Raw genomic sequence first — 27,044 nt, 5'->3', positions numbered from 1 at the left:
AACGCCTCTGATTGGCTTGTTCTGACATAAACAGCCAATAGCGATCGAGAATACTGCAACGTTTCTGACAGCTGAAGTAAACAGCCGTGAGGAGGGACACAGAAGTTTACAATGATGTGAGGGATTTCTAAAAACAACAGGTTAGCAGTCAGAACTTTACATTGGAAAGTAGAATTGTTTCCCCTTCCCTGTTTTTATCGCAGTATATGAAGAGCTGTGATGTTTACAGCGAGCTAACGTATTTAACGTAGCTAACGTTACTGTCGTTAGGTTTAAATGAGAGCTGCTACACAGCTAGCTAGGTTTGTATGTTTGTGTATTATTGTCAAGACAATTGTTTGAACAGTTCAGCTTGCTGGAGCACGACTGAGCTGATTTAGTGGATGCTAGTCTGCATTAATAAGCTCGAAATGTGTGTTATATCCTATATAAACTCATACCATTGTCTGAGATGAAAACTGCATATTGTGAACCTTTTCCCTTGTTTATAGAAATGGATAAATATGTCGGAGGATCATGTACATCTCCAGTAAGTGACTTTTTTATTTTTTTTAATTTTTTTTATTTAAAGCCTTATCATCAAAGTTCTTCTAAATAACTAAGTCAGTATGTTGTGGGAATGCTGCATAGAGGTGGTTGTTGTTGTTTTTTTGTGTGTGTGTGTGTGTGTTTGTTTGTTTGTTTGTTTTTTTACCTCAGGTACTTTATACCTTTTTAGTCGACACTGCTTGCTAGTTTATTTCAGAGATTCTCAAAGGTTTTGCAGCCAAGCTTTTACATTTTAAACATGCAAGAGAAGTTTATCTGTTTTTAAATTCTTTACTTGTACGAATGATCCGGAAGACATTGTAGAACATGATAAAAAAGAAAACAAACAAACAACAACAACAATAATAATAATAATAAAGCACGCAATGAGGGAAAAACCCACGCGATGGCTTAAGCCGTGTCCTTAAGCTTATTAATTCTCTCAATGTATTAGAAAAAAAAAAAATTATTAATCATGTAATTAAGTAAACACGTAAAAAAAAAAAAAGAAAAATATGAATTCTCTGAGGAAAATGTTTGCTGAAAAATGACCTTTTAGTTTTAAATGTTTGGGTTTTAGATGAACGACAAGTTCTAGTCGATTGGAGTCAGGTGACCAGCTGAGCAGGTTGATAACAATAAGATAATGCGAGGGGGGGGTATTTTAAACCTAAGGACAACGTCCCAACAGTGAGACATGGTGGCGGTGGCGTCGATTAAGCGAGGATGCATTTCATTCATTGGGAAACTGGTCAGGATTGAGGATGGTGCCAAATACAGGGGCAGTCCTAGAAGAAATATGTTCCGCTCTGCAAACGACTTGAGACTGTCGTGGAGATTCACCTTCGAGTAGGACAGCGATCCTTACAGCATTTCAAAGTGATTTCAAAACAAGAACCTGAATGCGTTCGAACGGCTTAGCCTAGACCTCGATCCTGAAGAAGATTTGAATACGTATGGAAGGCGTTTTAGGGTAGATGTACCTCATATAAAATGGCTGAAGAATGTAGATTATAAGCTAGGTGTAGCTACTTATTACACGGCCAGCCCAGTGTATATGTTGTGTTGTGTTAGTGTTCGTGCTGTCTTTTCTAACGAATTAAAGAAGTGGCCTCTTTTGAGAGCACGTGCTGAAATCCCCCACCTCCCCCCACCCCCTCGCAGGAAATCAGGAAGGAAATCGCCTGAAGCACGCAGTAGCTCACTTTCCTCAAAGACAATTTTGTTGAGCTTCAAAGACGCCTCCAGTGCTTTGAAATGTGAAAGATTAGAATCAGACTGTACACATTTCATGACCTTACCTTTGCAAGGTTCTGTCTGGATGAAGAAAGACCCGTTTTGAAAATGTGGAACATTTTAAAGTGTTGACATTCCAGCTAGAAGAACTCTAAAGTACTGAAATTTCCATATACAACTCAAGAGCTGCATAATTGAGGTTACTTCAAACTTACATTATTGAAATCCTGAGACCGTTAAGAAGTGTGTTTTTGTTTTTTTTGTTTTGTTTTTTTATTATTAATTTTTTTTTAAAGTGACCAGAGTTCATTTAGTTTTCTAAGGTTCTGTTTCTTATAGAGCAATGCCTTAATTTCATCCAATAACTAATAAATGGTAATAAGCTGAGCAGCGAAATACATTTTAAGCCTACTAAGACCACGTTGTGATAATTTATACTTTTGAGTATTTTTCTTTTTTTCTTTTTATGAACGTAGTCTCTAAGATCTAAAACACACCATATCTCACTATGAAATTTGAAGTCATTCCTAAACAAGGTATTTTGCCTGGAATTTTCATTTCAATTGTCGGAGTTAAAAAAAAAAAAAAAAAAAAAAAATCAGATCACGATTCAGGACAAAAATTCTAAAGCGTGTATGCGTGTCATGTTTTGCTTCAGGTTTTGACAGCTGGAATTGACTTTCGTGCCCGTGTGCAGCAGTTTATGGAGGAGAGGATGCAGACTACAATGGTACTTCACGCTGAGAGGCCCTTTTGAAACCGAGTATCATATGTTCCGTTCTAGTTGAGAAATGAATATTGGATCCACTTCCGATACTGCAACACAGTTTCACATGCAGTATGTGCCACTTCAACTTGATTATGACTCATATGAATTGTTTCTCTGTGTTGCAGTTGACAGGCGTGTTAATAGGGGCCGTGGTGGCCGTGTGCCTTATTGGCATCTCTGTGCTCTTCCTCTACCGCAGATACAAGTTATCGAGTAAGTTACCTTCCTAACCTTGATCCCTACACCGTTGTATGACTTTTAGCATTTCTTACTATGCAGTTATGACCCAAATGGCGTTCACATCATACTGTGTGTGCCCTCTATTATCCAGTAGGACTCGTAGTGCTCAATGTTATTAGAGTATTATTATGATCACGAAATAAAGGATAAAAAGACAAGTTAGGTTCTAGTCGATTCAAGTCAGGTGACCAGCTGAACAGGCTAATAACAATAAGATAATGCGAGGGGAATTTAAACTGAGAATAACATCCCAAACAGTGAAGCATGGTGGTGGTAGCATCGTTTAGAGAGGATGCATTTATCATATTCTTATGATGACAAAATAAAGGATAAAACATTACCAGGCATGCTTTGCTTGGGAAAAAAAAAATCAACAATGTGGTGGTGTGATGCGTTACCAGCCCAAATGTAAGAGCACAACGTGCTTTATTCCTCTTACACCGCAGCAATTTGCCAACGTTTATAGTATTTTGTATTAGTTAAAGAACATTATACATTTTGTCCTTTTATAGTCACATTTAATATTGTGAAATATCTGCAATACTAAGGGATAGTTCCTGTTATCACTTGTTATAGAAGCTATGAATGGTTGTTTCCTCCCCAGTCTTTCCTTTTTTTTTTTTGTTCTTTTTTTTTTTGTTCTCTCTCTTCAATTTAATGAGAAGAAAAACGCAGCACGTCATTTTACAGAGAACCTTGGTGTAAAACTGGGCGTAAAGTGTAAAGTCGTCTTTTCTCTGGCGAGAAATTTACAGACTTACTTACTGTTCAAGCACTTTTACAGCAAGGAGTTGTTGTTATTAAGGAAACGATAACTTATAAGAACAAGTGCGTTAATATAAACCTGTGATGTGAATTACTGTCAGAGATGCTGTTCTAGACAATTAATCGGCAGTTCACCAGAATCAAGAATTCAACAGCGCTGTTGTATAAATAGGAATCAAAGTTTACAGGTTGTAGTTTTGGGTGTGTTTTTTATTTTTTTATTTATGTAAACGCGCTGTGCTTTTGTATTTCGCAGGTCAGCAGACGGGTACGCCTCGGTACCGCTTCAGGAAAAGAGACAAGGTTCTTTTTTATGGGAGAAAGATCATGAGAAAGGTTAGTCCCTAGTTCTATTGTGGGATGTATTTGCCAGGTTCTCAGTCAAGTCTTCATGTTTCAAGTCTTTGAACGGATCCAGATCGCTCCAGATTCCAGTCATTGAACGGATCCAGATCGCTTCTCATTCTGCATCTCAAGCTCTAATCCTGCTCAATGAACTGATTTTGAAACGTCCAAAGCGAAAATACTGTTTCTGTCGGTGGCACTGTTTATCGTGTCATTCGAAGCAAATTTCCACCCATTTCACACAGAGTACTTTTGTATCCTATTCATTTCTTTTCCCTTGCATTCTTTCAGGTCCAGACTCTGTCCTCCACACCCTTGTCTACTTCAGTCTCTAAACATCGCCCTCGGAAAAGGCCTAAAGTCTTGAGTATAGCTCGAAGGTATTCCTTTTATAGACTGTATAGTATTTGGTAACACAGGCGCTTTAAATGCGATAACAGTCTGACGTCAAGTAGAAAGCGCGAACCTTTGAACCAAGACGAAGTTTTGATGTGCTCTTGGTTGTTGAATTGCAGGATATTGCGGATAAAGAAGGAGCCCCCAACCCTGCAACCCAAGGAGCCTCCTCCCTCTCTGCTGGAGGCAGATCTTACAGAGTTTGATGTGCAGAACTCCAACTTGCCCTCAGAGGTGCTTTACATGCTTAAGAATGTCAGGTTGGTAATTCGGACCGGTTAGACAGATTATGTTTTGCACTGTTTTGTAGCATGCACGTTTTGGGGAAACTGTACGAACTTCCCCCAGTTAGCATAGAAATAGGGTGCACCAGAATACTTATTTTTTTTTCTTTTTTTGGCTCCCAATCCAGTACTGAATGTTCTAACAATGTTTTGGTATCTGTTCACAATTGGTACCGATACGAAAATTCTAACACGTACAGACAATAAAACGGACACAAAAATCTTGATGAAGCCATCACTTAGACTGTCATCAGTACAACTCTATAAGTCGTTCTTAAGTTTGTGGAAAATGGACTAGAATTAAAGCACGTTCTGTTGGCTCTTGTTATTGGTTTTTGATTGCGCAGTGGAAAAAAAACACCTCGCCTGCACATCTGATGAAGATCCAAAATAACTGCAATTTGCTATCTGCTTTCTTCAAAAGTGTTGTTTTAACTGTGAGGTTTTTTTTTGTGTGCGCGTGTGTGTGTGTGTGTGTGTGTGTGTGTGTGTGTCTGTCTGTTTGCGCCCTAGAGTGCTGGGTCACTTTGAGAAACCTCTGTTTCTGGAGCTTTGTCGACACATGGTGTTTATCGAGCTGCAGGAGGGCGAGGGTCTGTTCAAACCAGGAGATGATGATGACAGCATTTATGTGGTCCAGGATGGGAGACTGGAGCTGCGTATCCATGAAAACGTAAGGGCCAACACCAGGGAACATACCACATATCGACTTTACTTCTGGCAGCGAGAGAGAGTAGTTACAGCTGAGGTCATAGGTTTACATACGCCTTGCGGAATCTGCAAAATCTTAATAATAATAAATGAGGGATCATTAAAATTTAATTTTGTTATTTATATAGTACATTATTTATTGAAGCAAAAAAAAGTTATCCAATACCAATTGGGCTTGTGTGAAAAATGTATTTGCCCCCATAGTTACTAATTCCCCAAATCTATGAAACTGCATTGATAACGGGGTTCAGCTGGACTAAACGCAACCAGGCCTGATTACTGCAAACCCTGTTCAATCACATCAACACTTCAATAGAACTTTTTCAACAACATGAAGTTGGTTAAAAGGTCTTATCTAGTAACACACTATGCCAAAGTTGAAAGAAATTCCAGAAATGATGAGGAAGAAGGTGATTGAAATGCATCGGTCTGAGAAGGGTTACAAAGCTATTTCAAAGGCTCTGGGACTCCAAAGAACCCACAGTGAGAGACATTATCTCTAAATGGAAAATACTCAGCACAGTAGCGAACCTTCCCTGAAGTGGCCGACCTTCTAAAATTCCTCCAAGAGCACAGCAATGACTCATCCAGGAAGTCACAAAAGAGCCAAGGACAACATCAAAGGACCTACAGGCCTCTCTTGCATCAATAAAGGTCATTGTTCATGACTCCACTATCAGAAAGACACTGGGGGGAAAAAATGGCATCCACTGCTAACCCAGAAGAACATTAAGGCTTGTCTGAATTTCGCTAAAACACACCGTGATGATCCTCAAACCTTTTGGGAGAATGTTCTGTGGATTGATGAGTTGAAAGTGGAAACCAAACACTGAATTCCACAAAAAGAACATCATACCTACAGTCAAGCATGGTGGTGGAAGTGTGATGGTGTGCGGATGCTTTGCTGCTTAATGGCCTGGGCAACTTGCAGTAATTGAGGGAAACATGAATTCTGCTCTTTACCAGAAAATCCTAAAGGCGAAACTCAAGCGCATCTGGATTATGCAGCAAGACGATGATCCGAAGCATAGGAGACAGTCCACCTCTGAGTATTCACATTAAGAATCAAGCGTATGTAAACTTTTAAACTGGTTCATTTGTGACAATTCAGTTGTTATCGTGTCTTGTGCCATCTAAATACGGACAATCGACAGCTGTATAACCCAAGTATAAATTTGAATAACTTTTGGACTTAAGTCACTGACTCTGAATACATCCCTATAAAAGTGAGGAACTCTTTATGGCATGTCTTTTCGTCTTTGACTCGTACGCACTCCAATACCGGTAGACGGTTATTCGTTTGTGTTGGTTATGCTTGCATAATTGTGCGAATATGAATCTCAGGATGGCACAGAGCCAGTGGTGAAGGATGTGCTGCCTGGAGACAGTGTTCACAGCCTGCTCAGCATTCTTGACATCATCACGGTGAGTCTCTCTCTTTCTCTCTCTCTCTCGCGCTCTCTCTCTCTCTCTCTCATCTATTCTTTGTCCTTCATCTAGTGCCAGCACACAAAAGTTAATGCGCTTCTTCCTCTTTGTCATTCTCATCCATTACCGTTTTTGTTCCGTAGGGTTATCCTGCTCCGTATAAGACTGTGTCCGCTCGAGCAGCGGCACGCTCCACCATCCTGCGCCTGCCTGCCTCTGCCTTCGAGTCTGTGTTTGAGAAATATCCGGAAACCCTAGTGAGAGTTATACAGGTACAGGCCCAAATCTCACTGAAACTTAACGCTCTGTTCCATGCGGAGCCCTAATGTAGAATTCAGTTCTATTACGTTTGATTTGTAACAATAGAGAATTTGTCACAAAGCAGCTTTACAGGAATCTGGATGATTTACAGTATATTTAGCTCCCTAACGAGCAAGCCAGAGATAAAAGAGGGGGGAAAAAACTCTCTCAGATGACATGAGGAAGAACCTTTGAGAGGAACCAGACTCAAAAGGGAACCCGGTCTGTTCTGACACCAGATAGTGGGATTAGAAAGCATTACTCTTCAACAGTTTTTAATATACTATAAAAGTCTCGAGTCCTGTTTGCATTTCATGAGGTCAATGTAGTGATCCTCGGTCTAAAACGCATCCCACGTGTCCCATACGTGACAGGTTTTTACCAAGAAGCCTATATGTAAAAACAGTGTCACGAAATGTCCCTTTCTCCCAAGTGTCACAATTCACAGGGTAATGGGTCACCGAACGAACGACTCGGCGAGAGCTGAAAACAACAAAACACGACTATACAGGCAACCAGCACCCCTTAAGCACGGCGTGTGTTAAATCGTCCAGCGATTACTGTGCGTCAGCGGTCATAGACGCACACTAACTCTACTGGCTAGTCTTATGTGAATTTGTTTTGGATTACTTACACTACCAGTCGAACGTCTGGAGACGCTCGACCGAAATGTCTCTCGTGATCTTAAAAAGCTTTTGATCTGAAGGTGTATGATTTAAATGTTTTAAACATTTAACATTTTATTTACAAAAATTTATGTATTTATTTATTTATTTAAACGTATGACTTTTATTATTTATTTAAACGTAAGAGTCCGGCGTCAGTGGGAACTCCTTTTAATACTGTTTAAAAATCATCTCAGGGAAATTCCTCGAGGAATCGTTCGAGAAAACGCCAAGAATACATTTCTGGAAATTCTAGACAAAAAGGGCGTCGACTTTGAAAATACTAAAAGATTAAATTATTTTGATTTGTTTTGGATTTTTATTTTTTTTTTAACCATAATATAATCCTCATTTGTGTTATTCCAGAGTTTTGATGACTTTTTATTATTATTCTAAAATGTGTGGTGAAAAAATAAAAAATAAATAATGTGTCCAAACTTTTGACTGGTAGTGTATTTTCAAATATTAATTTGAAATAATTTGAAACGGCCGAGTTTTACAAAATGTTCATTTATTTGGCATGTGTAATTTAAATAAATAAATGAGCTATTTAAACTTGTCAAAGAATTAAGGTTTCTTAGTGTGTCATATATAATATATACACACATGAACTTACACAAACTCATTTGACCAAACTAACTGGATTTTCATAAATACCAAAGTTCTTTTGTATTTTTTTGTTTGTTTTTTGCCTCCTATGAGGCCCAGTGACGTCTTTTGACCCATATGTGTGATTTAGGCATGAAGCTTGCATGATACTGAGAGAGAAGCTTCTCTTTATGCATTTCCAGTATAAAACTAAAGAAGCAAGACACGTCGTGCTTGATCAAATCTTTTCGGATAAGGGCAGACGCGTACTGAAAGGACACTTGAACAAACAGAAGCATGTGTGCGATCGTTCTAGTAACTGAGCTTTGTATGTTTGACTGTTTTGTTTTAGATAATCATGGTTCGGCTGCAGAGAGTGACCTTCCTTGCCTTGCATAACTACCTGGGACTAACCACTGAACTCTTCAATCCAGTAAGAGAACACACACACACACACACACACACACACACACACACACACACACACACACTACTAAAGTGTAATAAATTCCGGTTATTGCAATATATTCTTATCATTATGGAAATGTTTGCTCGTCACAATGGGCATGAAACCCACACACACACACACATGTGAGTGCGCGCTGTACAGTCATAGAGAGAATCACACATGCCCACAGTTGCATTCACACATACACACCCTCCAGATCGCACGCACCCGTTCAAAGTTTTTTCATACTGCGTTAATTCCAGCGTCATCATCATTCCTGACTGTAGGTCAGCTATAAAGTGCAGTGAGAACGAACGGAAGTGATCACAGGACCTTCAGTCCTCATTTAAAGGACGCTGGATTTTTCCGGGCCATCAATTTCTCTGATCAGGTGCAGCCGTTTGTCCTCATTGACTCCTGGCTGGATTTCTATGTAATTTTTTTTTCTTCTTGTTCATTTGCTTTTTTTTTTTTTTTCTCCACTCAGTCAGCATATTGTGGCTGGGTTGTTTACCGCAGGCTATCACCATGCCCTCTGCTGATGCAGTATAAGCCGAGATTAATTCCCGGGTACCCCACATACGGTTGTAATTTGTGATAAGCATGTCTCGAGGCACATAACGATAAAGGTTTATATAAACCCCATTTGCTTTTCGCTAAAATGAAATCTGAATGCTGGGAAATAAAGTGCGATTCACGGTCTGTCTGTGTGCCTTGTGTTGACAGGAGAGGCAGGCTGTGCCTCTGACTACAGTCAACAGTGTGATTGCTGAGGGAAGCCCCAGCCGTGTTCCTCGCAGACCCCATTTGCACACACCGTTAGATGAGGATTACAGCCAAGGACCTGCAGATTCTACAGACTCGGGTACACACACACACACACACACACACACACACACGCAGGCTAACATGAATTGAGATTGAATTAATTTGCTGGCATGTTCTGAAAAGGTTTTTATTTATTTTATTTTCTTTGTCAAGATGGAGGGAAAACGGCTTCTTCAGAGAGTCTGTCTACAGTTCTCAGGAAACCTCGCTCTGTCTCAGCACCAGTGGACAGCACAGGTATTATCTCTGACTGTCAAGGCCGTGACACACTATGTTTGTCTGTCTGCTTCCATTGAAATGTATTTTTAGTAAAGCATTGGAAATCCGAGCAAATTGTTTGCAAACTCAGCTCAAACCCTTTCTGTAGTCCTAATAGTGTGGCTAGCGTCTCTCACAAAGACACAAAAAATAAAGATGGCGGTATTTATTCATCGAATTCTTTCGTCATCGGAGGTATCCAGTTGCCTGTAGGCTACGTGTTTTGCTATTTGCTTGGCGTGCCAGTTCTCCATCTAATCTCATGAATTATTCAGATTTAAGATCCGGCATCGTGGATATTTCCGACTTCATTTCGCCGCGTACGTTTGTAAAGTTGTCAGATTAGAGCTAATGTTGTAAGATGGAAATCTAGCGCCACTTAGAGTTTGTGGGCCAGGATCCCATCTTCAGATTAAGCCTGGTCCTGGACTGAACCACTGTCGCAGTCTAGACCATGACTAAGCTTAATCTATCTCTGGGGGGGTGAACCTGGTCCTGAATGTTCACCTGAGCAGGGGTAGCTGGTAACGATCTGAGCATGGCATACGAGCGAGCCAGAGTGACCTTGGAAGATTCACTGCCCAGCCCTGTTCACTACAAGGTAATGCTGCTGCCTGATTTATTTATTAATTTATTTTTAAAAAATTATTTATTTATTTAATCCTCATACAATCAAACTGGAATATCAATAAAGTTCACTGCATTTAATCCGCTCTGCTTTCTTCTTTCCAGTCTATTCTGAAGAAGACCGTGACCATGCATCAAGCTCCATCCACAGTGTATCATTACACAGATGACGGCGGGAGCTCTGATGTTCCCCCCAGTAAAGTGGGCGCCATCTTCCAAGCAGCCAAAAAGGACTTGTTGGGGATTTTCCAACTGCAGGTGAGTGCGTGGGATACATCCGACAGAGAGTGTTACACCCAACTGTACGCCAGTCCTGTTTCTCATGCCGGATCTCGCATCTTTTTTTCTTCTGCTTATTTTATTATTTTTTTGTGTGTGCATAATGTGTAATATTTCATTTTTTTCAAACTTTTCATAGTTCACAGTAATACATCCCGATCGTAAAATATATTATTCACCTTAACGTACGTTTAGGACCCCAGTCTATTGGAGGGCAGAGTGACTCTGCACCAGGTGAAGGCCAGCTCTGTGGTGGCACGTCAAGGAGACCAGGTATAATCATTCTGCTACCTGATTACACCGTGTGTGCACCGAGACTGGAACCAGTGTTTACTTCGATTGATTTATTTTTTTTCTAAAGCAACAATGTACCCGAGATCTCTCGGCAGTATGTCAGAGCTATAAATTTGTAGTTTTGTGTTTGTTCATTTGTGTGTGTGTGTGTGTGTGTGTGTGCTGCAGGAAGTGAGTGTGCAGTTTGTGATTTCGGGTTTACTGCACGTGTACCAGCGGATGATCGACCGTGAGGAGGAATCGTGTCTGTTTGTGACTCACCCTGGAGAGTTGGTGGGTCAGCTGGCTGTGCTCACAGGGGAACCGCTCATCTTCAGTGTGCACGCTCAGCGTGACTGCACCTTCCTCTCCATTTCCAAAACCCATTTTTATGAGTACGTACAGAGTATACTCATTTTGAGGATTTTTCACACACTCCAGCTGAATACTCGAGTCTGTACCCCAAAAGCTTGTTTGTGGCAGGCACCATTACGCCACCACAATGGATTTGAAATGAAGCAATCAAGATGGGATTGAAGTGTAGATAAGGGGAATTACAGCCTTTTTTTTTTTTTTTTTTTTTTTTTTTTTTTAAAAACAGAGTCCTTCCATTTTCACAGGCTCAAAAGTAATTGGACAATCGACTGATGAGCAGTTTCATGGCCAGGCGCGACCTGTTCCCTCGTTATTTCATGACAAATTAAGGAGATAAAAGATCTGGAGTTGATTCCAAGCGTTGAGTTTGCATTTGGTAGGTGTTCGTGGGAACTCTCGATATGCGGGCCAAAGAGGTTTCGATGCACGTGAAGGAGGCCATCGTTAGGCTGGAAAAAACAAAACTGACTTTTCAGAGAGATAGACACTTTAGGAGTGGCCAGATCATCAATTTGGTTTGTTCTTTAAAAGGAGGAACGCACTGGCGAGCTCAGCTACACCAAAAAGCCTGGGAGACCATGGAGGTCTTTCCTTGGTGAAGGGAAAAACCCCTTCACATCATATCATTGTCTAAATCTACAATCAAGAGATGCCTTCATGAATGTAAATACAGATGCTTTACCTCAAGATGCAAACCCCTGGTAAATTTGATTAACAGAAATGCGAGATTAGACTTGCTAGAAAACAGCCTACCCAATTCTGGAACAATTCTTTGGACAGATGAAACCAATATTAACTTGTAGCAGAATGATGGGAAGAGAAGAGTATGGAGAAGGAAAGGAATAGCCCATGATCCAAAGCATGCTACATCATCTGTCAAACATGGTGGAGGAAGTGTTATGGCAAATGTAACTAACTGGCTCACTGGTGTTTTTTTTTTTTTTTTTTTTTTTTTTTTTTTTTTTTTATGATGTGACTGCTGATGGAAGTAGCAGGTTGAATTCTGAAGTGTATAGGCCGATACTTTCTGCTCAGATTCGGTTCAGCGCTGCAAAGCGGATAGGACAGCGCTTCACATCACAGTGCAAAACATGCCGCGAAAGCAACCCAAGAGCCTCTCAAGGCAAAGATATGGAATGGTCTTAAATGGCTGAGTCAGTCACCTGACCTCAACCCAGCTGAGCTTGCTTTTCACTTACCGAAGACAAAACCGAAGGCAGAAAGACCCACAAGCAAACAGCACCTGAAGACTACTACAGTAAAGGCCTGGCAAAGCATCTCAGGGGAGGAAACTCGACATTCATTGACCGTCCATGAGTTCCTGATTCCTTTGACCGCAAAGGATTTGAGCTTCATTCAAAAGAAATGGAACGACTGGGCTGTAATTCCTAAACGGTTAATGCAATATCTTTGTTAAGCCCCTTGAATTAAAGCCCAAAGTCAACACTTCAGTGTCATCTTGATCGCTTTATTTCAACCCCGTTGTGGCGGTTTACAGAGGCAAAATGCATGAAAATCGTCAGTGTCCAAATATTTATGGACCTGATTGTAGTCACCAATTTCTTGCACACTGCTTATGAATTATTTTATTGTAGGTCACTTCGTGTTCTTCTACTTGTTCTGTATGCAAAAGATTGCAAAAAAAACGACGTGAGGTTGTTGTTTTTTTTGTTTGTTTGTTTTTTTTTTTTTTTTTAATTAATTCAGAGAATTAAAATTTTTTTTTTTTTGGAAATCAGTGTTTCTTTACTTCTAGTCAATGGGGAACATTTTGGCTGTGGACTTCCAGTCACAGCTGCCGACTGGAACGAGTGCATTCTAAAGGCATTCTGCCTCTTCTGCACCCCACCACTTCCTTTTCTCATACATTGTGAAACTTTTATAGTAACGAGTTACATGCCAAGTTCCACCCATGTCATTTGATGCCCAGCCTTGGGCGTGGCGCAGTTCCGGTGTCGGTTGAAGCAAACTGGCGATCACCGTTTTTAGGTGGACCGGATACGTTTCCTCCAGGTTTCAAGCACGATCAAAGGTCATCGGAGATGCCAACGTATGCGATTTAGCCGTTAGCGTTTACAATTTCTCACCTTTTTGATTTGGTGATATAGGAGACGGCAGAAAAACCTATGCTTGTGTGTGTGTGTGTGTGTGTGTGTGTGTGTGTGTGTGTGTGTGTGTGTGTATTTTTTTTATAATTCATATCCAAGTTAATTGGTCCAATTTGTTTGTGTACCAGAATCATGCGTGCAGAACCGACGGTTGTGCTACATGTAGCTCACACCGTAGTGCGCAGGATGTCCCCATTTGTCAGACAGATTGACTTTGCGCTCGACTGGATGGCTGTGGAAGCTGGCCGAGCAGTCTACAGGTACGACGTTGATAATTCCGTCTAATTCTTGTCTGCTACTGTGTGTTACTAGCAGTAAACTCCACCTGCTGAGTTTTACATTTAAGACGGTTTATCAGGTCACTCGATATTGTAGAAAAATGTTGCGATTCCTCCTCTTAATATTTTTGCAGAGCACAGTTCTACAGTCTGCTTCGGTCAGCAGTCGATCGTGAATTGCATGCAGATTGCTGTAAATTCTGTGCTGTCTTTACCATATATTAGTATCTCGGCATGCACCGGAATTACATTACATAGTAATCATGTGATCTCGGATGTCGGTGTTATCTGAACTTTTTTTTTTTTTTTTACTAGTATGAGTTAATAAAACTGTATCGATCAAGGTTTCTTCGGTCTCTTTTCAGGCAAGGCGATAAGTCCGATAGTACCTTCATAGTGCTGAGCGGACGCTTGCGTTCGGTCATTTTGAAGGAGGATGGGAAGAAGGAGCTGACCGGAGAGTACGGAAGAGGAGATCTAATCGGAGTGGTGAGCATCACGCGTCTCGAGTGCAGTCGCATGCACGTTATTTTAGACCTGGATTTAATAAAGGAAAGGAGCCAATGTTATTCAGCGAAAAGAAATAAATAAAATACAACACTGTCTGTAGTACACACCAATGTGAACAGTGCTTCAGACATATCTCTCTCTCCCTCTCTCTCTCTCTCTCTCCCTCTCTCTCTCTCCCTCCCTCTCTCTCTCTCTCTCTCCCTCCCTCTCTCTCTCTCTCTCTCCCTCCCTCTCTCTCTCTCTCTCTCTCCGTCTCTCTCTCTCTCTCTCTCTCCGTCTCTCTCTCCGTCTCTCTCTCTCTCTCTCCGTCTCTCTCTCCGTCTCTCCCTCTCTCTCTCTCTCTCTCTCTCTCTCTCTCTCTCTCTCTCTCCGTCTCTCTCTCTCTCTCTCTCTCTCTCTCTCTCCGTCTCTCTCCGTCTCTCTCTCTCTCTCTCTCCGTCTCTCTCCGTCTCTCTCTCTCTCTCTCCGTCTCTCTCTCTCTCTCTCTCCGTCTCTCTCTCCGTCTCTCCCTCTCTCTCTCTCTCTCTCTCTCTCTCTCTCTCTCTCCGTCTCTCTCTCTCTCTTTCTCTCTCTCCGTCTCTCTCTCTCTCTATCTCTGTCTCTCTCTCTCTCTCTCTCCGTCTCTCCGTCTCTCTCTCTCTCTCCGTCTCTCTCTCTATGTCTCTCTCTCTCCGTCTCTCTCTCTCTCTCTCTCTCCGTCTCTCTCTCTCTATGTCTCTGTCTCTCTCTGTCTGTCTCTCTCTCCGTCTCTCTCTCACTCTTTCTCTCTCTGTCTCCGTCTCTCTCTCTCTCGGTGTCTCTCTCCGTCTCTCTCTCTCTCTCTCTCTCTGTCTCTCTGTCTCCCCCACCCACAAGTATTCTAGCGCTGATGTCATTTTTCTCTGGCTCTACACTCACTTTATTAGGAACATCTGTACCTTCATGTAGTAATCTACTCGGCCAATCACGTGGCTCTAGAGTTGACACAGAATGGTGTGGAAAAACAAAAAACACTACATGAGCAACAGTTCTGTGAGTGGAAACGCCTGGTTGATAAGAGAAGTCACAGGAAAATGGCTCGAGCTCGATTGACTGGAGCTGCCAGAAAGGATATAGTAATGTTAATGTTGTCTGTTCTGGGTGATTTTTTTTCTCCCTCCTTGCCATACATACCCTCTGGCTGCTGATTGGATAGAGTCTTGTGCGTCTCCGTGGTGATGCCCATGCTGCTAAGAATACCTGTTCATGCTGATGCCATGGTTACATGCTGCAAAGGGTGGCGTAAATGCTTTGTCAAGAGTCACAAGGCTCCTGATGTGTAGATCCAAATTTAGCTATGTTTGACGTCATGGGCATGGTATATATTTTTATTTATTTATTTATTTATTTATTTTTAAACACAGAGGTTTTAATAATGCTATTTATGTTTTGGAGAATCTGGATTTGCAGTCATGTATGCAAAGGTATCACATTTCTTATTTCACATGTCTACTAGTATGGTTGTAATGTATAAATTTGAGCAGGATTTAAAAAAAAAAATTTGGATAAAACTATCGGCTTAGATTGGGTCAGCAAAATTTAACTCAGAAATAATCAATTAAATACTCGGGTATATTTTATGATCATATCTATCAGCGACACATGATTTTATGGCATTTAACCCAAAAATAAATGATTAAATCTGCCATTTAAATAGAGATGCGCAATATTTTTTTTTTTTTTATGTATTGGTCAGTGTCCTGTCCATTTTCCTCCTATATTTCTCTTGTATTTGTATTTCAAAAGCTGATGGACTTTATACATAGTTCTAGTTAGTTACTGTAACTGACAAGATAGCGAATAGGGCCAAATTACACATGTATGCAATATAATATTGAGTGTGTGTGTATGCACAGGTGGAGGCTCTGACCCATCAGAACAGAGCCACTACAGTGCATGCTGTGAGGGATTCGGAGCTGGCTAAACTGCCAGAGGGAGCACTCAGCTCCATCAAGAGGAAATTCCCACAGGTGCATGATCCACTACACATCTCATCTTTGGGAGCTTGACCTCATTTACACGTCTCATTCTTTAATTCAAACGCTCCACCCCCTCCACCCCATTTCTCCTGCTCTGTGTCTCTGGTCTTCATAGGTGGTCACACGACTCATTCATCTTCTCGGGCAGAAGATCCTTCAGCAGGTCAATGGGCCTTTAACAGGTATGTGTATAGCATGTTCAATTAAATACCGTCTCCTTTGTGTCGATTGATTGCAGGAGTTTTTTTGTTTTGTTTTGTTTGTGATTTGCTCCTGTGGTTTTCCAGCCCGTAGTCTGTCTCTGCACACTCCAAGCAGTAAGTGGGACGCAGGCAATCCTGCCTCCAACCTGTCCACCGTGGCCGTGTTGCCCGTGTCTGAGGAAGTTCCCCTGACCGCGTTCACCCTGGAGCTGCAGCACTCTCTCATTGCCATCGGTAAGAGCATGCCTCTTCGTTCCCATTCAGCTGGGCAGAGATATTACGCTCAATACGATCGCCTCGACGGTCAGCGTGTCAGCATTTCATTTTTACCTAATGAGGCGTCGGACAAAAGTCCGTTGCTTAAGAATTCACCCGAGAGTCTGTTGTGAATAATGCATCTTGTAAATTGGATTTTTATTTATTTTTTTTAACTGCTAGGTCCCACACTTCTCCTGACCAGTGACATTATCAAACAGCGATTGGGATCTGCAGCATTGGACAGGTTTGGCATTAGTATAATATAGATGTGTCTGCACAACTGTCTGCTAAGTAGCAAAAAAGAATGCTTTGGCTCACCAACATCCAACCATGTAATTGCCTGTTCATTATGTTGTCCTTCAACTTGGGGGTGTGGCTTTAGTGTTATCCCCAAAGGGTGGGACTGTATGTTTTTTTAAAAAAATATTTTTTTTATTGGATTTCCTGGGGTTTTTGTTTGCACTAACATTGTTAATAAAAAACTTTGGTGCACCCCCCCCCTTCACAGTGTGCACGAGTACAGGTTGTCGAGTTGGCTGGGCCAGCAAGAGGACATACATCGTATTGTCCTGTACCAAACCGACGGCTCTCTCACACCCTGGACCCAGCGCTGCATCCGCCAGGCTGACTGCATCATAATCATCGGACTTGGGGAGCAGGACCCTGCGGTGGGGGAGGTACAGATCTTTACAGACGGCATTTGTAATGTCCATGCTGTTCTCCCTGCCCATTTGAGAGGGAAAGAAAACCCCCCACAAAATGCTTACAGTTTCTTGTAAACTCTTGGAGTGAATGCTTTGGAGGTGTTGTTTTCAAAAGATGAAAATGTACTTGCTGTAGATTCTATCAGTTCTGTCTTATTGTCTTGACAAAATGAAAAGAGCATGTGCCGCAAGCAGATTAAGTTTGCCGTTATAGCGAAGCGTGCAGGCAGCGCTAATCTTTCTATTTGCATAGTTGTAGTTTTCTACAAATTATCCTATCACCATGTGACAAGAAAAGAAAACCTGCTCTACTGTTTGAATAGAGATTTCGGCACAGGATAAAGACGGGCCGTGTATTTGGTGCGCGCCGCTTCTCACCACCCGGGCGTTTTTAAGTGTATTTATTTATTTATTTATTTATTTATTATACCACAACTTCATTAGTTAATGATGCCATACTTTTTAATCAATGTAAAGTTACTTAATATTGTGGACATGAAGGTGACATGTGACGCTGGCCAGCTGCATCTTCGCATCACACTCGGGAGGGAAGTGCTACCTAACTTATTCCGTATACATGAGCTCACAGACGTGCAGGGTCGGTTAGATTCACCGTGATTGAGAAGGGATAGACAGTACGCCATCCCTCTCACCCAGACAGCATGGTCAGACATTGATTTCCGTGTCATCAGCGGGATTTTAACTTGCGGTCTCCCTCTGACGGGACGAGAGCATCCGAGATGTTTTACGTCCCAGTGCGCACCTCGTGCATCTTTCACACCACGGTGGTGCTGATAATTCAAATAATTCCGAAAGGTTCAAAAAAACCCCTCATAAAACCCACTTTTGTTTTTAAATCTTGGATACAGTGAAATGAGCGCGTAATTATGGAAGTAGTGGTCCGTAGAGAAAGCGATTTGGAAAGGAAAACAACACAGGCCTGAAGCGTACATCAATATTCATACACCAACGTTAAATCACTTTCAATAAGAAACTGGATTTTTTGGTCTCTGTACTTAGTTGGTTTAGAGTACATCCTCCTTTTTTTTTTTTTGTAGGAAGTCTTCAATCCATTTTTATTAAATTTTTTTTAAAACATCACAAGGGCCCTAGACTCTAAAGACGGTCTCAATCGCATGCTTCCTGTGTTTCTAGCTGGAGCGGATGCTGGAAGGAAGTGCAGTGAGGGCTCAGAAACAGCTGGTTTTGCTGCACCGGGAGGACGGGCCTCCACCCACAGGAACTGCTGAGTGGCTCAACATGCGCAGCTGGATCTCCAGACACCTGCATCTCTCCTGCCCCCGTAGGGTCTTCTCTAAGAGGAGCCTGCCCAAACTGGTACCACACAAACCTACTTGTCAAGTTGGGCCGTTTAGACAGATGACTAAAGCTTTGTCAATATTAATAGTATTTTAAAGCATCATCTAAAGCCCTCTTAATCATTCTGTCATATGTTTAAATAGCACTCCGATTGATGTTTAATCATCATCTGTGTTTTTGTCCTTAGAGAGAGATGTACCAGCGTGTTTTCCAAAAGCCTGCAGACCGCCACTCTGATTTCTCCCGTCTGGCAAGAGCCCTGACTGGCAACGCCATCGCATTGGTACTTGGGGGTGGAGGAGCCAGGTACTCAGCTTTCAGAGTACAATGGTCCAATGAAAAATTCAATTGATCCAAATTTACACAAAAATGTCTTTGCACTCCCTTGTGTATATACAGTATAATAAAAACCGGTTGAGGTGGGAGAAAAATTCATAATATGAGATCATAATAGACAGAAAGGCGTTTTAATCTGTATTTTGCACCATCGACTTGTATAATCGTACTAAACATGAAACCATGACACTACAACAACCCTGTAATTATCTCCCTCTTTACTCTGAGTAAAGTGTCTGTATAAAACTTGTTAAACTTGGTCATTATGTATTTAAAGCAGACTCCCAAATGCTTTTGATGTACCTCTCTGATAGCTTTTCTGTTTAAACATCTCTTTTAAGAGCGCTGCCGCGAAGCGTCCCTTCACCATGGCTTCATTTCGACATTTACACTCCTTTTTTTTTTTTTTTTCTTTTTCTTGTTCTTTTTTTTTTCTCCAAAGGCTCTCTTCCTTTCTTCCTCTCGCTCCTTCCCTGTACTTCACTGTTCTGACAGTTTCTTTGTCTTCTTTCTTTGCATTATGCAGGAGGTGCTTAAAGGTCTGTTTGCTTTTTCTCTTCCTCTTCTCCCTGTTGAGATCACCTGTTCGTTGGATTTCTGCAGTGTAAATGTTATTCCGCTCATGCCCCAGCGTATTCAGTCGTGAGCTTTGCGGTAGGCGCGTTTCAATAGATGCACCTACAAAACCCTGATTATCAGAAAGCGATGAGCGCACCTTCATTTAGGCAAGCATATTTAACATCTGTGGAGGCAAAGATTTGATGTCAAACAATCCATGTTAAGAATCTGCTCATTCTGTTAAGGGGCTGCTCTCAGGTGGGTGTCTTGAGAGCGCTTCACGAGGCTGGGATCCCTGTAGACCTGGTGGGAGGCACCTCCATCGGTTCCATGATGGGAGCTCTGTACGCCGAGGAGCGCAGCTACAGCAGGATGAGGATCCGAGCCAGGGAGTGGGCTGTGGTCAGTATGAACTTACGTAATGTAGAAATAAACACTTGCATCCTACACTACACTGATCTGAATTGGTCCTGGACCAGTTGGCAGTTTAAAACTGCAGTTTCTGTTTTTTTTTTTTGTTTTTTTTGGCAAAAACAAAACCGAACGACAAGATTGACTAAGTCAGGTTGTGAAGACTTTGATGGGGTCTCTATTAAGCAAATACGCCTTAATTAATGGACTAATGAGTTAATGAAGACCATTTATTCACAGATTTAGTTGGCACTAAATCTCAGTAGCTATAATTGTACAAGGTTCCAGTGTGCGCAATTGTAATTATCAACACGGATGTGTTATTGTTTATGGTTCTGCCTGGTTTTGCGTTATGAAGGTGTAGATTATATCCATTCAATTCAAGTGATCATTCAAATAAGCTAATAAATATAAAATGATGGTGAGTCAAATGAAAACCTTGAAAGCGTGACATGAATTGAAATTTAATTGTTTTTTTTTTTGTTTGTTTGTTTGTTTTTTTTTGTTTTTTTTCTCTCCGAAATGGAGATTTATGTAAAAATGATGTACTTTTGTGATTCCTGTCTGCAATAAACAATGCAAAATTAAAAAAAAAAATTTTAAAAAAAGGTTTTCATTTGACTCCCGTTTCATAACGTATTATAATATTTATTTACTAATGGTTGTGAATTTTTTTTATTATTATTATTTTTTAACAAAACTGTAAAAAAAAAATAAAAATAAAATAAAATAAATAAATACAATAAATTGTGGCCCCTTTTCTAAGCTTCAGAGACCCCGCTTGTGTGTGTTTACGCACCATCTCTTTTCTTTACCTTTTACTTGTATTTAAAGGAGATGACATCAGTTTTCAAAAAGATTTTGGATCTAACCTACCCCATCACCTCCATGTTCTCTGGAGCAGCCTTTAACTCCAGCATCAATGCTGTCTTCAAAAATAAGCAAATCGAGGTAGGAGGCATGCTTACTGCTCACAGATGGTTCTAGAAATATGCTCGGTATTGACCTTACTAATTCACCTCTTTTGTCTTGTTTCGATTCCCCTGCAGGACCTGTGGATCCCTTATTTCAACATCACCACTGACATCACTGCTTCTGCCATGAGAGTGCACACTGATGGTTGGTCTTTCTCCCTTGCCACCCACGCTTTTTATCGGGTGACCTAACATGATCCCAACCCTCCCCCACCCTGTTTTCCAGGCTCTCTGTGGAGATATGTTCGTGCGAGCATGTCATTGTCCGGTTATCTTCCTCCTCTGTGTGACCCCAAAGATGGACACCTTTTAATGGATGGAGGTTACATCAACAACCTGCCAGGTTTGTCTCTCGCGGTCGCGTATGTTTTTCAATTCGCAATCCGTCTAATGGTTTGATGTGGTATATCACATCATTTTGGTGTTGGAAATGCTGGGAATTGTGTTCGGGCATGATTGATTTATTTCTTGATCGTGTTAAATGTCCCCGACACCGTTTCATAGTTTAGTCTTTATTTAATTTGAGCACATCTGAAAGATGTCCTCTGCGGCAGTCTGCCCTCGGTGTCGCGTATTGATTGATTTATTTATTTCCCCCTCCCCTGTGTTTTAGCGGATGTGGCGCGGTCGATGGGAGCTAAAGTTGTGATCGCCATCGATGTGGGCAGCCAAGACGAAACCAATCTAACCAACTATGGAGACGCTCTATCTGGCTGGTGGCTGCTATGGAAACGGCTCAACCCTCTGGCAGAGAAAGTCAAAGTAAGGGGAATTGCATTTCAGCAAACGTGGACAATAAATTCGAACCGGACTCCTCGGCCGCTCGCTTCACGGGGTTCCGCTTTTGTGCGTGTGTAGGTGTTGAACATGGCTGAGATCCAGACTCGCCTAGCGTACGTGTGCTGTGTGAGGCAGCTGGAATCCGTCAAGAGCAGCGATTATTGCGAATATATCAGACCTCCCATCGACAGATATCGCACTCTGGAGTTCGGCAAGTTTGATGAAATTGCCGTGAGTGACTTTTTGTGCGATTTTTTTTTTTTTTTTTTTCCCTTATGTTCTAATTTTCTTTCTACCCTTGTCACTTTTTTTTATCCTCTCAATTTTAGCCTCTCATCCTCTCTCTAGCTGCATTTTCTTCACCCTTAAGCGTGCAGTTATAATTAGGGATGCATTGATACCACGGCTTTCAGTACGAGTACATGTCTTTTGGTGCTTGTTAATACGGGCGCCGATACTCGAATAAGTAACCTACTTAGCATTAACCAATCAAGGAGAGTATGTTTTCAAGTGCTTAATCTCCTAGGCTTGTTCTTGAAAAGATGGTGAGTTGATTTTAAATGAAGTGGTTACCTTGGATGAAGTAGAGTTGTAGTGGAGAAGAGCGGGTTTTGAAATCTGTCCACTTTGCTATCATTTCGTGCCATTTGTTTATTAATGCGTCACTGCACACATAGGCACAAACAACCAGGTGGGATCAGATATTGCTGTCTGAGCTTTCTTTTTTTTCTTTTTCCCTCGTCTTCTTTTCCCCCCATGAGTAGGAGTAAACAAGCACAGTAGTAGGCTGGTACTCAATAGCAGTGTCTGTATCAATGCATCCCTGGTTATAATGTTAGCCAGCGTAGCAGCATTTCCATGCAGGAAAGCCTGTTCTGTCTGATCTACTGCACGTGTTTCACATTGTGTTGACAGGAGGTGGGCTACCAGCACGGGAAGACCGTGTTTGACGTGTGGTGCAGGAGCGGAGTGGTGGAGAAGATGCTGAAGGACAGGCGCCAAGAGGAGTTCCACAACACCCACAGCAACAATGTGAGTAACTGATCATTTCCACACTATTTTTAGGTTAGGTTTTTTTTTTTGTTGTTGTTTGTTTTTTCTTTTTAGTTTTCCACTTTAGCAAGGCATTTTAAAACTTCTCCTTCATTTCATAAGAATGCTCACAGCTGCTCACTGGGTGGTGAAATGTTGCCTTGGAGATGACCCTGCCTACTGAGATCAGGCACGAGACCCCTCGTATGCGGCGTTCTATGACAGCAGGCACAACTGTTAAATGTTAAAAATATTCTCTTCTTAGTCTGCTCAGTTCTCAGTTCTTGCTCAGTCTGTGCACTCCTTTAGCTTCTGTTTTGTGTCAGGTGTGAATTCTAGGTCAAAAGAGGTTGGAACATCCATTTGGTCTTTCTTTTAGATGGTGACTTGTCCAAACGCCTCCTTCACTGACCTGGCAGAGATCGTCTCCCGTATCGAGCCTGTCAAACAAGCACTTAAGGATGGTAAGTAGGAGAGAGAAATCGAGAGAACGTTCGAGGACCGTTTTTAAGAATTTTGCCACGTCCCTCCACGGAGTTAGTAAAAAAAAAAAAAAAATTTGCTCTCGCTGAACGAAGAATGTGATCTCATTAAGTTTGATTATATAAAAGGACGTCGGCCGAATAGCTTGCCTCTGTCTGTTTCTCTCTGTGTCTCTCAGAGGAGTCAGACTATCACACTGATTACGAGGAGGAGCTGGTGGGAAGTGCCCTGTCTGACATGGAGCCCACCAACTACTGCAGCGAGCACACAGAGGAGGAGCTGACTGCTGATACCGTGAGTATCCACAACCACCAGACCGCCTTATTTTTTTTGCACTGCTATAAGTGCACTGTTGCCTCTAAGGGTTGGGGGTAATCTGGCAACGTGTAGTACTTTTTAAAATAGGCTGTCTGAACATATTTCCCTGTTGAAGGAATTCAAACATTTATTTATTTATTAATCATTTTTTTTTGTTAGAATCCGAAACAATCGTACTCGCCAGAAACAACCGTACTCGGATTCAGTCCGCAGTGTGTAAACCACCTTAAGATCTCGGTGAATGTGTGGCGGTCTGAGAAAACTCTTCACATGGTGACTTTTTTTTTTCTCAACAAGTAAACTTCTAGGGTTTTTGTTTTTTGTTTTTTTTTTTTTAAAGTCTAGTTACTCCCAAAAGTGAAAAGGGTTTAAAAACACTTTTAAAGATTGAAGCCTGATTCCACCGAGGCACAGCAACACATTAATTTTCTCAAAGCAGTTTCATTTCATTTAACATATAATGAATAAAATGTCAAATAAATAAATAAATGCGACCATGAAAACTGTCTTATCTTTCTACCCGCCTTTATTCCGTAGCCTGCTATGAATCGGTTTCATATACAAGTATACTAGTGACATTTAGTAACACCAACTCACTCTCTATTTATTTTTTTCTTTCAGGATGAAGACCTGGAAAGAGATCATTCGGAAGACATGAGTGGAGCATGTTCTTCTGAGCCACAGCACACAACAAGCCCTAATAACACTCCAACTGTAAGAGCCAGAAAGGTGCGAGAAGAGTGACCGGTCAGCCATGACTTGTGACATCTATCCGTCCAGTGCTGGGTTGGCTTAGGACGAACACTTACATTCCCAAAAAAAAAAAAAAAAAAAATGCAGCGTTCCTCAAGACTTTCACGAATGTGTTCTTATCTACAGTAGAATGAATGAATAATAGGGACATTTGGTTAAAAATGCATTGGCAGTCAGATGGGCACGGGCAGATTTTCTGCACCTCGTGCCGTGTCTGTGCGGTAAGTAACGTCGAGCAGGAGATTTGTGTAACCGACACTCTCACATTATCACTGTGAATCATTTAAATGCAACATCCTCAAAGCACAAATGAAAGGACTGCTCCACATTTCACTAAGATTGCTCCCTCGCCACTCCGTACCAGTATATTCGAGCAGAACCGTTTGTTCATGAACATCTTACCCGCTGCTGCAAATGCTGTTTCACAGCCCAGCCTTGGGGTACTGAAGTATTTAGTTTCTACTTTTATTTTCAACCACTACAGTATAAACATGCAGCAGTGATTTTATAAAGCATCCGAATGCGATTTCAGATTCGACATCTCCAAGCTGTCCGCATGAACTGACACTCGTTTGAGAGTTTAAATACAACAGCCGTCCAATCAGGACCGTAGCGTGTCCGAAGTCCGACGACGAATGACTGACTCTGCGTACATACGGGCACTCCAGAAACAAGCCTGTCAGTGCAATTTAGGTGGTGTTTTTTTTTTTCTTTTTTTCTACATTCGTGTAATTGTGTTTGTTCGAGACGTTTTATGTGTTCCGCAGTGCCTTTTGCTCTTGCTCTTTATGATGAAGTAACCACAGGACAGCAGTCACGTCTGATTCGTTTAGTACGCCTTCCTATCAATGAGTCTAATAGTACTAAGAGTCTAATCTTACAAGTGCACCTAGTATAGGGTGTTTTTTTTTTTTTGTTTTGTTTTTGTTTTTTTAAATAATAAATACCACTGTGATGTAACTATAATGACTGAAGACACGTACTTCGCTACCTTCATTTTGCACTCCTGTTCAATCTGACATTTTCAATGGTCAAGTAGTGTTAGTCACAATATGTAAAAACCTACAGAGTCCTTGACATTTACTTGCAAATGCTCATCCAAGTGCAGTCTTTATTCACGTTTCGAATTGAAAATATGGAAGAAAGGTGAATTCAGTACGCCGTACGAGTTTCTTAGGGTTGCTAGGAAAGTGATCATTCGGTTATTTGTCAAAATATGACACTAATTGCTAATAAAGTGCAATTAGCAATTAAACATGATTTCATATTGCAATATATATATATATATATATATATATATATATATATATATATATATATATATATATATATATATATATATATTTTTTTTTTTTTTTTCTTTTCAGAATTCAATGCTCTTCTGATCTGTAATCAGGTCCGTAGGAGACATTTGTAATGCCATTATATGAACGATCGTTATATTTGGATCTTGTTAGATGTGAACTCTTCTTTTTAAAATCGCGTGCCTTACAGCAGGAACACGGAGGATTCGTGTTTTCCCGACATGCCGCGATAGCAGACGCCGGGAGGCGTTTGAGCCCAGCGCTAATTATGGAGATGAGCATCTGAGTTCTGAGGAACTTCAGTGGGCACGTTGCCTAATGGAAACTCTAAGGGCTTCGATCACTGTCTCTTGTGCATGTTGCTACTTATTTTGATCAAAGCTGCTTATGCAGGCTGTTGTGTTTATGAAGGACGTGACCGAGATGTAAGGCGTGAATGGATAAGATGAATAACGTGGTACTCGTGTACCACGGGGTGTAAGGCCGCGACACCATCTGTTTCTTGTGTGTTTAGTGCTCCAAATATCTGTATCTCCTACCTGCACTCATCACACAAAGTGGATGTGGATGAGGATGATGATTAATAATAATTATTAATAAAACACGAGTACTACCACCGTGCTTGGAAAACAGTGGGGGGGGGGGGGTCCTAGATGTAGAAATGGAAGCACTGTCAGAATGGTGTGCGATTTCCGACTCTGACAGTTCCTCGACCTCCGCTACATCGCTGGACGTTCTAACTGGTTTGAACTAGAGGTGTATGTGACTGATTTTTTTTTTTGTTTGTACCTACCTCCAATGTTTTCTAATGAATCTAGCTGGTTGTATTTCCCAAAATATAAACAAACTCGTAGCTAACCTGACCAGGCAGTGACTAAGGATGTCGTAAAAGCGAGCATGGCCTTTCTTTGTCCTGCGAGCTTTACATCTCGCTTCACTCGCGTCCACGTGAAAGCAAAAAACCTCCTCGTTTGTTTTACCACGTGCGATCCCAGTACTGATGTGCTGTTTCAACCAGATGTTCGGAGAACCCTCACGGCAAGCTTTCTTAAAATAAATAAATAAATAAATAATAATAAATAAATATTGAGAGCACAATTTTTAATTATTTAGAAATGGTCTCTCCTCTCCTGGTTGCTTTTCTTCTGTTTTGTGTGTGTGTGTGTGTGTGTGTGTGTGTGTGTGTGTGTGTGTGTGTGTGTGTGTGTTTCTGTTTCTGAATGCTGATGACCTCAAGGACTGCACATCTGTCTGTAACATCACAAGCAGCAGAGATGCACCTGCTTCCATAAACCCCTTCTGTGTTGCTACTCATTCAGGATTGTAACATGACCAAAGATAAAAGGTAACCGTGGATTGGATTAAGCTGAGAGC

The 27,044-nt window shown here is 41.3% G+C and overlaps 1 protein-coding gene across 1 annotated transcript; it reads left to right on the top strand.

Annotated features, from left to right (window-relative positions):
- The first annotated feature begins 51 nt into the window (after window positions 1-51).
- pnpla7a (patatin-like phospholipase domain containing 7a) lies at window positions 52-25,630 on the top strand. The gene is made up of 36 exons (XM_053648359.1): window positions 52-140; window positions 492-529; window positions 2,423-2,494; window positions 2,659-2,746; window positions 3,795-3,874; window positions 4,175-4,263; window positions 4,399-4,539; window positions 5,077-5,236; window positions 6,619-6,699; window positions 6,846-6,974; window positions 8,608-8,688; window positions 9,430-9,568; window positions 9,685-9,768; window positions 10,305-10,390; window positions 10,522-10,674; window positions 10,891-10,968; window positions 11,158-11,363; window positions 13,580-13,711; window positions 14,095-14,218; window positions 16,114-16,227; window positions 16,352-16,418; window positions 16,524-16,673; window positions 16,878-16,941; window positions 17,206-17,374; window positions 18,557-18,739; window positions 18,909-19,027; window positions 19,861-20,017; window positions 20,861-20,977; window positions 21,076-21,145; window positions 21,227-21,343; window positions 21,614-21,762; window positions 21,859-22,011; window positions 22,696-22,812; window positions 23,192-23,276; window positions 23,474-23,589; window positions 24,235-25,630. Exons 2-36 carry the CDS (start codon window positions 494-496, stop codon window positions 24,355-24,357), a joined length of 4,029 nt encoding a protein of 1,342 aa, XP_053504334.1. The 5' UTR covers window positions 52-140; window positions 492-493; the 3' UTR covers window positions 24,358-25,630.
- The last annotated feature ends 1,414 nt before the right edge of the window (window positions 25,631-27,044 follow it).

Source organism: Ictalurus furcatus, chromosome 18 (genome assembly GCF_023375685.1).
Source record: "Ictalurus furcatus strain D&B chromosome 18, Billie_1.0, whole genome shotgun sequence".
NCBI classification, from domain to species: domain Eukaryota; kingdom Metazoa; phylum Chordata; class Actinopteri; order Siluriformes; family Ictaluridae; genus Ictalurus; species Ictalurus furcatus.
The sequence above is the reverse complement of the archived record's forward strand: the minus strand, read 5'-3'. Positions and strand labels throughout refer to the sequence as shown.

Bases quoted from the DNA above. Each gene is read 5' to 3' on its own strand.
- pnpla7a (XM_053648359.1), top strand. From the start codon at position 494: ATGGATAAATATGTCGGAGGATCATGTACATCTCCA. The intron at 2,747-3,794 runs GTAAGTTACCTT...TGTATTTCGCAG, and splicing joins CCGCAGATACAAGTTATCGA to GTCAGCAGACGGGTACGCCT. The intron at 10,969-11,157 runs GTATAATCATTC...TGTGTGCTGCAG, and splicing joins TGGCACGTCAAGGAGACCAG to GAAGTGAGTGTGCAGTTTGT.